This window comes from Triturus cristatus, chromosome 7 (assembly GCF_964204655.1).
Source record: "Triturus cristatus chromosome 7, aTriCri1.1, whole genome shotgun sequence".
In the NCBI taxonomy this organism is placed as follows: Eukaryota; Metazoa; Chordata; class Amphibia; order Caudata; family Salamandridae; genus Triturus; species Triturus cristatus.
In genome coordinates, this window is record NC_140590.1 from 1,149,737,899 (window position 1) to 1,149,751,819 (window position 13,921).

Here is a 13,921-nt window from a genome sequence, read left to right on the forward strand (position 1 = left end):
ACGGGTCCCTTTCCTCCTCCGGGGTCTTTTTGTAGACTGGGGTTAGTTGGGCGACAGGCACACTGCAATTTTGGGGGGTTTTTTGGCCCGCAGGGGTGCAGGGTGGGGGGAGTTGGGTGTTGGGGGGGGTGGGGGGGAAGGAGGGGTTGTTTTGTAGTGTGGTTTTTGTTTGCAGGGCGAGGTATTGATTTTCTTCCACTTTTGGGACTTGTGCTACTTGCGGGGGGACCTCTGATCTATTGGAGGGGATGGGGGGGGACGGGTTGAAGCTGATGTCATGGAACGTCAATGGGTTGGGGGACCGTATCAAACGGGGTGTAGTTCTGCAGTATTTGCGTCGTCTGACTCCTGATGTGGTGTTTCTCCAAGAGACGCATTTGGTTGGTAATGTCTGCCATGCAATGAACAGGGGGGGATACCGCCTCGTGGCTCACTCTGGTTACACAACTGGCTCCAGGGGGGTGGGCATTCTCCTGCGATCCTCACTTCCGTTGGAGATCACGAGGGTGGTCTCAGATGACAGAGGGCGTTATGTTTGTCTGACTGGGAGGTGGGAGGGGCATCCCCTTGCCCTGGTCTCAATTTACGTCCCACCGGGCCTCCAGAACTCCACCTTCGCGGACTTGGGTCGAATGCTGCTTGAACTTCCGGATGGCCTTTTGCTTATGGGCGGGGATTTTAATTCGGTGGTCTCGGGTGACCTGGACCGTCACCCACCCAGGGCCCTCCCCGCTGCCCAGGCTTGGCTAGGTGGTCTGTTGGAGACCTTCGGCCTGGTGGATAGTTGGCGATTAATGCATCCGACCCAATGTCAATACACCTTTCACTCTGGGGCACATGGGAGTCTTTCTAGGTTAGACTATTTCCTTATGCCCGCGGCGCAGACGGGTCGAATTCGAGAGGTCAGGCACCTGGCGAGGGGTATCTCCGATCATTCCCCGCTGTGGCTTCTCTTTGACACCGAGTCGCGGTCTGCAGGGCGGATCGCTCCCATTAACCCGTGGTACCTGCGAGACCCTACGACCCGCGAGAGTCTGGTTAAGGCTATGGACCAATACTTTCTTGAAAACGAGGGGTCTGTGTTGTCTGCAATGTCCCTGTGGGAAGCCTTTAAAACCGTAATCCGCGGACACGCCCTCTCCCAGATAGTGGTGGCTAAGAAGCTCAGGAGTGAGGCGGTGGTGAAGCTGGAGACTGACATCTCGGGGCTGGAGTCGGCCTTGGAGGCGGGTGTCACTCCGGACGGGCTCCATGCCCTCAACCTGAAACAGTTTGAATACAGATCTCTTGTCACCGACGCTGCCAAAACTATGTATAGGGAGCAGCAGGGTCGGTTGTATGATGCCGGGGACAAGGCGGGAAAGCTGATTGCGTGGCTGGATAAGAAGGAGAGAGTGAATCGTGTGGTCCCGGAGTTGCGTGTCTCGGATGGAGTGTGTGTGACTGAGCCTGGTGAGATTGTGGAATGTTTTGCCGACCACCTCCGGACTGTGTACTCCCCGGTGACTGATAGGGATGAGGAAGATTCTCGCCTTCTCCTGAGGGACATTGCTTTGCCTGGCCTTTCTGCCGAGGACCGTGAGCAGCTGGACGCTCCCTTGTCGGTAGATGAAATCGCGACTGCGATTCGGTCCCTTCGCTCGGGCAAGGCCATGGGTCCCAACGGTCTACCTATCGAATTATATAAGTTGCGCCCGGATAAACTAGCGCCCTTCCTCCGTCGTATGTTTCAGGAGTCCCTCGAGGCCGGTTCCCTTCCGGTCGACCAGCGACTGGCCACGATAGTCGTGATCCCCAAGGACGGTAAGCCACGGGACCGCTGTGCCTCTTACAGGCCTATCTCACTGCTACATGCAGAGCCTAAAATCCTGGCTAAAGTCCTTGCCAATCGTTTGTTGAGCGTCATCTGCGATCTGATTCATCCTGATCAATGCGGCTTCATCCCACATCGCAACACCGCCCTCAACTTGCGGCGTCTCCATGGCGCCCTCGCCAGGGCAGAGTACCTCTCCGAACCGGCCGTGCTGGTTTCTTTAGATGCCACGATGGCCTTTGACACCATCGAGTGGCCATTCCTCTGGGCTGTTTTGACCAGATTCGGCTTTGGGGAGGGATTTCTTGGCTGGGTGAAGCTTCTCTACACGGGACCCATGGCTCAGGTGGTGGTTAATGGGCGGGTCTCTCGGCCCTTCGCTCTTGGTAGGGGTACGAGGCAGGGGTGCCCGTTGTCCCCTCTGCTCTTTGCTCTCGCCCTGGAGCCACTCGCCGCTTGGCTCCGCTGGGAGCCCTCGATCAGGGGGATCCGGTGGGCCCCGGGCTTTGAGGATCGGGTCTCGTTATATGCTGACGATATCCTCCTGTATCTTACCTCGCCGCGGCAGTCGCTTAACGTTCTCTTCGATGTTCTGACTTCCTACGGGAGAAATTCGGGTCTCACGATTAACTGGTCTAAATCCTGTGTCTATCCTATCTCCGGTGGCCCCCCTCTCCTGCCGCCTCGGCTTCCGATCCAAATATCTCTGTCCGGCTTTAAATACCTGGGGATACACATCTCGTTGGACCCGGTAGCTCGCTATGAGCACAATCTCCTGCTTCCACTTCGACGTTTGAGGGAAGACACGGCTCGGTGGTGTAGGCTGCCCCTGTCCCCACTGGGTCGGGCCGCATTGTTTAAAATGATGTCCCTTCCCAGGTTCCTCTATGCACTTCAGAACTCCTTCGACATCATTCCAGTGGCCTACTTTCGGGAAGTAGAGAGCCTGCAGAGGAGACTGGTGTGGGACGGACGGGCGCGTATCGCCCTGGCCAAACTCACTCTCCCCTGGTACGACGGGGGCATCGCACTTCCCGACATTCGCAGGTATTACTGGGCCTCACAGCTATCAGCCATTAACCACGCCACGTATGCGCCTGGCTTGAACCCGGCGTATGAGATGGATAAATTCCTGCTTCCCGGCGGTAACTATAACAGGGCGCTTTACTCCCGCTCGGCCGGACGGACCCTGACGGGCCCCACTAAGATCGCGGTACGGATTTGGAAGGCGGCCAATGTAGCCATGGGCTGGAGTGAGCGACTAACATGCGCTACTCCTTTATTTGCCTCCGACCGACTGGGAAGCCTCTGGACAACGAAGGGGTTTGACCGTTGGGACACGATTGGCATCAGTAGAGTGGGAGACTTATGGATGAAGGGCGCGGTTAAGACCTTCGTGGCGCTCCAGAGTGAATACGAACTCACGGAAAAGGAGTTCTTCCGATACGCCCAGGTTCGGCACGCCCTGCTCTCTGTCTTTGGGGAGGGGACCAAGATCCCGGCCTCTTCGCCCCTCGAGGACCGCATACTTGATGGTCATGTTCCCGACAGTACTATCTCCTTAATCTATAAAAAACTCATTAATAATCGGGCTGACCTATTGGTGCGCCTTCGGGAGACGTGGACGGGGGACGGGGTGGAATTAGACGACGAGGACTGGCAGTCCGCACTATCATCCCCCAAGGAAGTTGCCATTCCAGCCCGCCTCCGCCTGGTTCAGCTAAAGATTCTCCACCGGGTGTATGTTACGGGCCCCCGTCTGGTCTCGATGGGGTTCTCGGAGGATGGGCTCTGCAGGCGGGGGTGTGGGCTCAGTGCCACCTTTCTCCATATCCTTTGGGAGTGCCGGGAGGTGGCGGAATACTGGCGTCGGGTTCATGGGGTCATGGGACAAGTCACCGGGGTGGCGCTGCTGCCGGAGGTGCGTCACTGTGTCTTGAATGTGTGGGAGCCCAATGATTATAACGCGGCGCAGACTCGGTGGGTGGCCCTGGGCTACATGATTGCCAAGAGGGATATAGCGCAGCTTTGGGGCTCCCAGCGGCCACCCACCGTGTCAGTATGGAAGGAAAACATGGACTGGTGTATGTTCAGGGAGAAGACTGTATATGTGGCCCGCGGTAAACCCGGGGCATGGGGTAGAATTTGGGGGCAATGGAACGTATATCGTGGGGGTATCTGTACGCCCCCCCTAGTGGACACCGATATTGCTTTGTCCCCCTGACCCTTGATGGTTCCTCGCAACTGATTGTGATAATCGAATATAGATGTTCCTTTCCCGTTACCCCCCCCCGATCTTTCAGTACTCCCTCCTGTTGATAGCTAATTGAAGTCTTGGAGTAAAAGTCCCCCGGATGTAGCCTGACCCACGTTTTCTGCCCGTATGCCTCGCCTTTTGTTTCTTGTTGTTATTTATGTTAAATGTATGTCTCCTGCCTCTCTCGAGCTATCCTGAGCCATTTACGGGGCTGGGCCCCAGGTGTCGCCTACTGCCTTGACTAATGTGCGATCCTTTCTGAATCTAGCGGCCGGCCCTGGTGGTTGTAGGCCCATGCTTGTAACTGATTTATTGTTTCAATAAAATTTTTGAAAAAAAAAAAAAAAAAAAAAAAAAAAAGAACCTCAGGATGGCCGAGTCCGCAGGGGCATGGAACAAAAGAGCACCATCGAAGGGAAGGTCCACCAGCCGTTCTCGAACATTCTCCGGGAACACACTGTCCTGGAGCCAGGCATGGCGACGAAGGGCAACCGAAGAAGCCATGGCATGACCCAGCACCTCCGAGATGTCCAGAGTGGAGCGAAAGATAAACGCCGCCAGCTCCCGACCATCCAAAACATGGTGTCTCAAATCCACATAGGCACCCTCGTGAGAAGCAGCAGACATAAGGGACTCCGCCGAGTCCCACAAACAAGAAGTGGCCCGGAGCCGCACTGGTTGAGGCAAACATATTGCGCCCCCAGGAGTCCAGCCAGCGGGCCTCCCGTGACGGGAGAGACAACAGCAGCGGGAAAGCAGGAAAGGCAGACTGCAAAAGGGGGCCTCTAGTCGAAGGGTGAAGAGAAAGGCACACCGGATCACGCGGTGCCAGATGGTGGAGGTGCAGAAGGTGCTGGGGCACCGGGTCCCCCAAGTGCGAAGATTGGACTGAACCCTCGAAAGGAAGCAACAGTTCCCTACCACCAGAGCCCTGATGGAGAACCTCCAGAAGATGATCTGCGTGAAAATGGGTAGCTGGATCACCCATGCGCAAAATTCCCACAGCCATGGAAACAGCGCGGGCGAAAGCCGCACCCGCCTCCGTAGGGCCCCGCGGAGGGGAAAGCAGCTCCTCGTTAGGTGACGGCTGCAAGCTAAGGCGGCCATCCCCCAAGCCAACCAGAGGAAAGAATGGCCAAGGCTGAAGGGAAGGAAGAGGGACCGAAGAGTGGGGGACTTGCGGCTCCTCCGGCGAAGACCGCGGTCGTGGAGACGGCGAGTAGCCGCATTTAGACGACATCGGAGAAAAAAGCCACGACACGGCGGCCTGTCTACGGTGAGGATGACACCAGCAACCGCCGAACCTCTGGAGAAGAGGAGGCGTCCGAAGACGAGTCCACGACCCGACGTCGGCCCGGCGCCGAAGAGTCCACAACCTGAGGCAGGACACCATCGCTGACCGGCGCCGGAGGAGACGCCGGGGCGATCTCAGACACAGCACATGGCGCAGGAGACCGGAGCTGGACCAGAGCCGGGGTGGCAAAGGGACGGCGCAGGAACGGCGCCGACCTGACCTCCGACGAGGCAGCCGCCTGCGCGGAGGGACGAGAAGGGCCCGGGGAGGGACGAGTTGACCCCCTCCAGCCGCGACTCGTGACAGGGCAAGAGAGGCCCTCCACCGACCCCTGTGGCGCCGCCAGGGCCAGTAGCTGCCGGCGCCGTAGTGGCATCACCTCAGCCTCGGACAAGGTCGCCGCCTGTCCCGAGGACCGAGAGGGACTCGGGCGAGAAGGGCCCTCCACCGACCCCTGCGGTGCCGCCAGGGCCAGCAGCCGCCGGTGCCGTGACGGCATCACCTTGGCCTCGAAAAAGGCCGCCGCCTGTCCCGCGGACCGAGAGGGGCACTGGGGTGCGACCCGAGCACCGGCGTCCTCCCGCGACACCACAGGGACTTCTGCGGGAGCTTGCGGCGAAGCAGAGGCGCCGTGGTCCCCGAAGGGGCGCACCCCAACAGCACCACATCCTCCGAGCCTGGATCCCAACCAGTCAGCGCCGGGGCCGGAGCCGCCGGCGACGCAGCGGAGGGCCGACTACACTGCAAGGGATCCGCCAACGTCCCAGGAGGGGAAAGAGGAAGAGGAGAGGCCAGCGAGGCCTGCAAAGCCGCCGCATATGTCTCCATCTGGGCTCTGGTCGCCCCCACGTCGGGGAACAGCGGATAAGGTGACGACACGTGGGGCCGCACCACCCGCAGAGAGCCCACGCCCTGACAGGCCGGAACCCGACCCTCGGGGACAAACTGCGACACTTACCGAGAGGTGAGCGGCGCACTTGCGACCTGGGAGAAGATCGAAGTCAGTGAGGGAAGCCGCGGGTCCGAGAACCCTCCTCAGGGGACGGGCGAGATGACGACGCCGACCTGGACACTCGAGCCGACAGAAGTTTCATCCGGCGCTCACGCCGGGACTTCGGCTTCATCTGCTGGCAAGCCTCACAATCAGTGGAGTCGTGGTGCTCCCCCAAACAATACATACAGATGGGGTGAGGATCCATCACCGACATGAGGCGGCCACACGACGAACAAGTTTTAAAGCCCGAAGGCATTCGCACACTATTCCCACACACGCAGCAATAGCAGAAGGGAAAGGCCTAAACAGGCCCAGAGCACAAACCGGATCCGCGTTGCACGCGGAAAAGGAAAAAACTGACGTAGGCGTGCCGGGGTGAGACTTATATGACCTCGCTGACATCCCGTGCGCGGACGACGCCTGGGTGGAGTCGCGTGATGCCGTCCCCCTGGCGCGCTGGGATGCTGGGCAAAAAGTTTTCCGGATCCAGTCTCACGCCTGGAGATAATTCTACGTGAAGGAATCTGCGGCTAGTAGTCTCTATCAGATTAGGGTGTCATGATCCACTGCGTCAAAGACTCCCGAAAGGTCCAAGAGAAGAAGGGCACCAAACCCGTTCAGGTCTACTATGTTTATAAGGTAATCCTAGATATAGCTAAAGCCCGATGGAGTACCTCTTCCTGGACAGAATCTAGTTTGTAAGTTAGAAAGTAGTAAATTCTCTTCAATAAATTGGAACATCTGCGCAAAAGCTGCTCTTTCTATAAGTTTGTCCAGGAATGGTCTGTTTGCTATGGGTCTGCAGTTGTTGGGATCTTGCTTGTAGAGGGTACAGTCTTCTGCGAAAACTCCTGTCAAGGAGTTGTTAATGAGTGTTCTGACTGGGATGGCAGCAGAAGTTGAAGTAGACTGTTTTTGAAGATTTGAGGTGGACAAGGGTCAGAGGAACAGTTTGCTGGCTTGCTCGCTTTGACAGATCCAGAAATTCAGTCGATGAGAGTTCTTTTAAGGAGTGTAGAGGCTGTGCTTGCCTTTCCCTGGAGGTTTAGTAGGAAGAGGGTTGGGCTTTGGTTTTTTGTTCTTTAAAGTTGCGTAATGATTTGCCAGTTTATTACAAAATTCTCAAGAAATGGTGTAGATAGCTTCTGTGTATTTTGGTTTAGAAAATTCTGTGAGTATTTTATAACATTCGTAATTAGCACACTTCGGATTGTGGATTTGGTTGGAATAGTATAATTGTTTTGCCTTTTTGATTGTAGACTTGTATATTGGGTTGAATCTGTGTAGGCATATCTTGTTTTGAGGGTTGTTTGTTTTGAGCCAGTTAAGTTGAAGTTTAGCAATTTTGTGTTTGTTTGTTTTTTCTACCATATTTATGAATTTTATTTTATTTTTTTATTATCAGAACATAGTCCATAAAAAATTATAACCACTGAAAAACAGCTAACCAGCAGAAAATAGGGGTGTGCGGATAATAATATAGCAAAAGTATTCAAAATTATTATAATAACGGAAGCATTGAGGAAAGAGCATCAGAGAAGATACCCGTTGTCTTGGCCAACCACTATCTCACCAATCCAAAACCTAACTGGATCCCAGATCTTGCTCAGCCTTCTAATACCAATATCATTATCTAACAAAGACATTTCCAAGAAACATAGATTCAAAAAGTCATGCCACCACACCCAGGTACTTGGGGCTGTATTTGCAAGCTAAATCGTGCCAGAAAAAGTATTTGCGAGGGAGATAGAGATCAAATATAGGCCCACAACAGGTGGATGCCCTAACATAATTAATTTTCGATCCCACCCAACAACAAGGTGTGAAATCCTGTTAAGTATCCAAAACCAAAGGCCCAGTAATTACATAGGACTGGACAAGCAGCAAAGACATGACAGGATTCTGTACAGAATGTTTGCACAGTATTGATTGTGGCCAGATCTGTGTTTGAGGTAAGCAGGTTTTCTAGTCCCTCCAAATTTAGTTGTTCCAAGGTCAATATGTAGTTGAGGGCTAGGTGTTTTAGTTGGGGTGAGTTTTGGTGTCTTGTTTTGGAAGTCAACCGGGTAGTGGTCAATCAAGTGGCTGAAGTAATTGTTTGGAACGTGACTACATCTGGGTCAGTGAAGATTATACCCAATGGGTGTCCAGCAATGTGTGTGGATTGGGAAAAAGCTGTTGTGGGTTGGGTGTTCCTAAGCCAGTGAGGATGGTTCGAGAGTGTGGCATATTAGGTTTCTCAAACGATATGCTTAGGTCACCAAGGATGCATATTTTTGAGTATACTGTAAAAAGGTTAGAGATTGTATCTGGCAGTGTGTCTGGGAATGTTGCATTGCTAGGTGGTGGTCTCTAGAGGAGAAAGTAACATGAAACAGTTGGGGTAGGGTTGAATATGACAAGGAGGGTCTAACAACCTTGTAAAGAAACATCCACAGCTTTGGTGAGGTTTATTGTTTTTTCAAATATGACAGCTAAGCCGCCTTTTTTTTTTGCCTATGTAATTTTGTGTTAAAGTCTGATATACTGGTGGAACAGCTTCATGCAATATCAGTGCAATATCTCCCCCCCCCGCCATGGTTCAGTTATGAAAAGTAAGATAAGTTCTGTGTCTATTCGTTTGTTGCCACTCAGAAATCCTGGTTGCACAATCGTGTAAATAACAACCCTGGGAAATGACCATGTTTCAACCCTATTGGAGATGAATCCACAGGTCTCTTCAGGACACCACCATCTGTCTAGGACTACCACGGATGAAATAACCCAGAGGATAACTCAGTAACCAAGCTTGAGTTCTGGTTCAGATCAAGTCTTTAATTAGTGCCAAGGCTGTGTCTTTGCAGACTGGATGGGACTGTGATTGGATAGCTCCCAGATCCTTTGCTCGGAGATGCATTGGAAGCCCTCTCTATTCATTGTTTTGTGATACTACTGCACCCCACTATGATTGCTTGACTTGGGTATGTAGATCTTTGTATCAAATTTAGAACTACGGGACCATTGTTTTTGATATTAGTGGCGTGCAGGAGCAAGATCCAGTCTGATGCGACGGGAATATTTTAAAAGTAAGGAATCTGCAATTAGGAGTAAACATAAAAAAAATGGGCAAATGCTGAAGAAAGAGAATATGTTCCTCAGATGAATGCCACAAATACATAATTTACCAACTGTTAGAATGTGCAGCTCTAGCTGAGTGTCTACTGGCAGCTAGCACCGCAGCTCTAACACCAGGTGTTAGGGAGAAAAACTTTGAGGCTTTCTACTCAGTTTCCAGGCAAGTAAATTGAGGACTTTTATATTCATTTGTGGAACAGACTGTGACTGTTAGAATAACAGATTGTCACCCATTAGCAGGGGTCAAAGTGGCTCTAAAACTAACTCCAGAAGCTCTTGGTTCCACAATCTCCTCAACTAATCTGGAGCAGTGAGGATGGGTCGGGCTGAATACTCACTGAACTTTTGAATCACCCTTAGTTTGGGGTAAGGAGACAGGGGAGAAGCATAATATTGTCTGATAGGCATCCCCTACGGCCTTGATTCAAGTAATGTATTGTTATTCTCATTATAAACACAGATCATGCAGTTAATTTTCAGATTCTGAAAACTTGATCACTGATTCACAGTTAGCCAAATATTTTTGCCTATGGCCCAATGCTACAGATTTCACATTAGTTTTGGCATGAGGCAAACTTGGAAGATACTTTCAAACCTACCTGAGTGCAGCCAAATCATCCAATAAGATAATATTCGCAGAGGACTCAATGTTAAACTAAAACCAAGAGTCTATCTCAAAAGAGCTACAAAGCTTTTAGGGTTGCTTCTCTGGCCTAAAGGTGCTAGGGTCACGGCTGGCTGACCTATTATCACCGCTCTAACACACTCTGTTTGTAAGCAAAACATCATCCAGTTCCCCATGACTAGTCCATCACCACAAGAAGACATTACTTCAACCCTGTCCACACTCTCTCTGTCTGTCCTTATTGTCGCGCAGATATACCACCCATTCCCATTCTCCTTTATTTCTCTAGGCTCTCTGTGCGCGCTATTCCACTTCACCTTTACAAGTCACAGACCTGTGGCTGGCTATCATCTTCCAGACAGGCGTTAGAGCCTTTTTGAGGTTGACATGGTCCGGCAGGGCATCATCTGAGCAAACGTCAGCCCTGCAGTGAGACACAAAACTGCAGAAAATCAAATCAACAGTAGTTTCTGTGAAGGCAGACTGAGTTTTGAAGGAATGGTGTTAACTCTTAAAGAGGGAGAATGAAGGTGCAGCTGGTGAATGTCTTAGCCATACTTAAGAGGAGGATCTAGGGCAGGATGTGAATATTTCATGGTGGAGAGTTGTGTGATCACGGTCCTCAAAATGATAAGAAATAGTGGTAGAAGGGTGCAGTATCAGCAGTTCAGTGTACACTGGATAGTTGTATGCTTAAGGATTGAGGTATTAACAATGGTGAGAGGGGATAGATGGGCATGTTGATGTAGAAATGGTGCATGGGAGAGACGCACCACACTTCCAAAGATGTGGCACTGGGATTTCACATCAGATGTGTTACTAGAGAGCTATATCATAGAAAACCGAAATGCACACAGAGAGGCAATGCTTTCAGACAGATTTGCCAGTACAAAGAAACAAAGAGGTACATTTTTGGAGCACCACTACTCAACGGATCAGAACGGATGGAGAGTGGTGTGCCACTGTCATGAAGCTTACAAATTGGAAAGGGAGTGGTGACCCACTGAGCTGATCCTCATAGTACACAGGCTGTGGGGATACCGACAGCACAAAGACAGTTTGGATACTCACAGAAGAGAGGAAGCTGGGCTGTTGGAAACAGAACCCACCGACTGGAAGGGTCCACACTGCATGCTAGCCAAGTAGTCACTCCGGTTGATGGCAAGATCAAAGGTCCTGTAGAAAAAACTGCCTCGGCCTGTATCATCCTCGGACGATTCCAGACTAAGGGCCTTGTTCATCTCATCACTTTCAGATGCCTCCTGACTGGCAGTGTTGTGCATATCATCATCTTCAGGATGTTCCAGACCAATGGTCCTTTGCACCTTATCGTCCCTACAGGGTTCTGGACTGAGTTTTTTGTGTAACTCATCTTGCTCTCTGGCGTCTAGCCCGAGTGTCTTCTGCATCTCATCATTCTTGCTGGGTTCTTGACAGAGATTTCTTTGTGGCTCATTATCCTCTGAGGCTTTTAGACCTGTGGTTCTCCGCACTTCACTGTTCTCAGGGAGTTGCATATTGGAGATTTTGGGCCTCCCATCATCCTGCAAAAACCTCTACATTAAAGGAAGTCGAGCAATAAAAAATCTTATTACTTGGAAATAAGACATTTCATTTCAGGAGATCGACCAGCTATTTCCACTAAGCTCATACCATAGTTCGCTCCTCCTCAAAATTCCTCTTCCTCCCAGGGATATTCTATGTCAATTCTACCCTTCCCCCAGCACCATCCAACCTGAACTTCACCACAGAGTGCACTCCCGGACCCCTTATGAAAACCAACCTAGCCTCAACCCATATCACAAATGTGTTGTGATGTAGCATGTCTGCTGTAAGTGAGAGTTCATACCTGGTGATGCTGTGGGTGTGTGAGGGAGTATTCAGAGAGAAAGAGTGATGAATTAGCAGCTGAAGTTTGTGGGAGACTGAGACTGCAAGCAGAGCATATTTACCCCTTTGGATTCTTCGATCATCATCCATGAAGTATAACTAGAACTTTTGTACATCTTGTGTGTGGATGACTATTCTCTAAGATGAATGCCCCCCCGTATGGCACACAAGCCTGGGGCCTTTTTATGGCTGGAAACTGAGAAAGTTGATAATTGCGGTTTATATTTTATTGTTAAAAATCGCAGTATCTGTATCCGAGGTGTACAAATTTGGACTACACCTTTGTGAAAACACTGCAAACATTAAAAGTTCAATCAAGTGGTGCACCTAATTTGCAATCCTAGGTATAAGATGTGCGATTGGTGAGAAGTGAGAAGAAGAAAAAATTTAAAGAAAAAAGAGAAAGTAATAGTAAATAAAAATATATTTTATATCGATCTATGGTATTCTTAGAGCTAAGTATGTACTGCTAAATTTGATAGAGAGTATTACCATGCACTAGCAGGGGTGGGGTGTTACCTTAAGAGTTCCAATATCAGTCTCAAGTAATGCGCTCCCAATATGATGATATACTTAGAGATTCCTATTAAGGTTAGATTTATTGGTTAATTTGTATGGCTCTGAAAAAAACAATAACAACTATCAAAGTTGTAGTAGGATTGAAAGGAGTATCAGGTGATACTCGGCTCCTAAGCTGGTCTTTAAAACATATTGATTCAAACTACTATACTGGGTTACTAAGTTTAAGGTGATATATTTGTTCTGTGCAAGCCGAACAAATACCAGTGGTCTGCTAATTAAACGATACAAAGTGACAGGAGCTAACTGAAAGTCACTGATACATTGCTTAATTCAAGGTTACTTATTACCTCTGGTCCCCGAAAAAAGTACCTTAATTTTAAACTTTAGCCTATTCTATCTCGTTTGGGTAGTGTCAAAATATCAGTAAATAAAGAGGCAGCTATGTACAGGCGGAAGCATATAGCATTGGTCCACCAATTCATGTGGAGTATGGTTAGAGCTTACCTCTTTTGAGTCAAGCTGCTTCTAGCTATTGTGTGATTACTGAGGTCCATGTGGGTGCGCTGACAGATTTATCCTTGGACGCCATTTTTAAATCTTGAGGCGTGTCTGAAATCATCATGTGAATGCCTAGTCCTACGTTAGTTTCTATGTCTATGTACGGCCTCAGGATATTCAAAACTGAAGGCACCATCTTGCCATGTAGCCTTATCTTTAGTGTGTAGCTACCCAAGCAAAAAGTGGCATTTTTTTCTTCTGTATTCAAAATGAAATGAAGTACAATCTTGAATGCATTTATTTGGATAGCGTAAAGGTTGAACATCCCTAGTTTAAAATACCAATTGCATATGATAATCGCTATTATTATTCTAATTGTGACATTTAGTCTAGAGACATCGATACTGACCTTATTCAGTCCTATCCAATTAGTCAAAAAAGATCTAAAAACACCATCTCTAGACCCTATTTTATAATGATATGTATGTCATCACAAACTAGTCAAGTCGTGGGGAGTATATCGCGGAATTTCCAGAAAGCTACTTGAGTCACCTGAAACAAGACACCAAAAATTGAACTTTTATCGGACACAACAATATAAAATGGATTCCCTAGTTCAATGTATAGGGATCCTGTATTAGTTTCCTGATCTCATCGTGGCTAAAGTTAAAGTTAAAAAGAAAAAAAACAATACAATTTCAGCTTCTTCAACTTTCATCTTCCTGAGGAATCAATTGTATTATCTAACTTGGTACTAATGGGTATTGATTGTTTAAAAAATTGGGAATAGACTATATAAAATGCCACTTAACAACAAATGTGAGATCTCAGGCCACACCCTCCACAAGTGTTCATATTCCCCGGATAAAAAAGCATGGTACAGGCATCAACCAGCAGGTCCAGAGTGGATCGGG

The 13,921-nt window shown here is 49.8% G+C and overlaps 1 protein-coding gene across 1 annotated transcript in view; it reads right to left on the reverse strand.

Annotated features, from left to right (window-relative positions):
- The window catches only part of BRD8 (bromodomain containing 8), a 716,998-nt gene that overhangs the window by 95,271 nt on the left and 607,806 nt on the right, over window positions 1–13,921 (reverse strand). The window contains exons 24-25 of the mRNA XM_085618373.1: window positions 11,169–11,653; window positions 10,432–10,539 (exon numbers count right to left, since the gene is read on the reverse strand). Of these exons, the coding sequence (XP_085474499.1) occupies window positions 10,432–10,539; window positions 11,169–11,653 (593 nt within the window). The remainder of the gene's footprint in view (window positions 1–10,431; window positions 10,540–11,168; window positions 11,654–13,921) is intronic.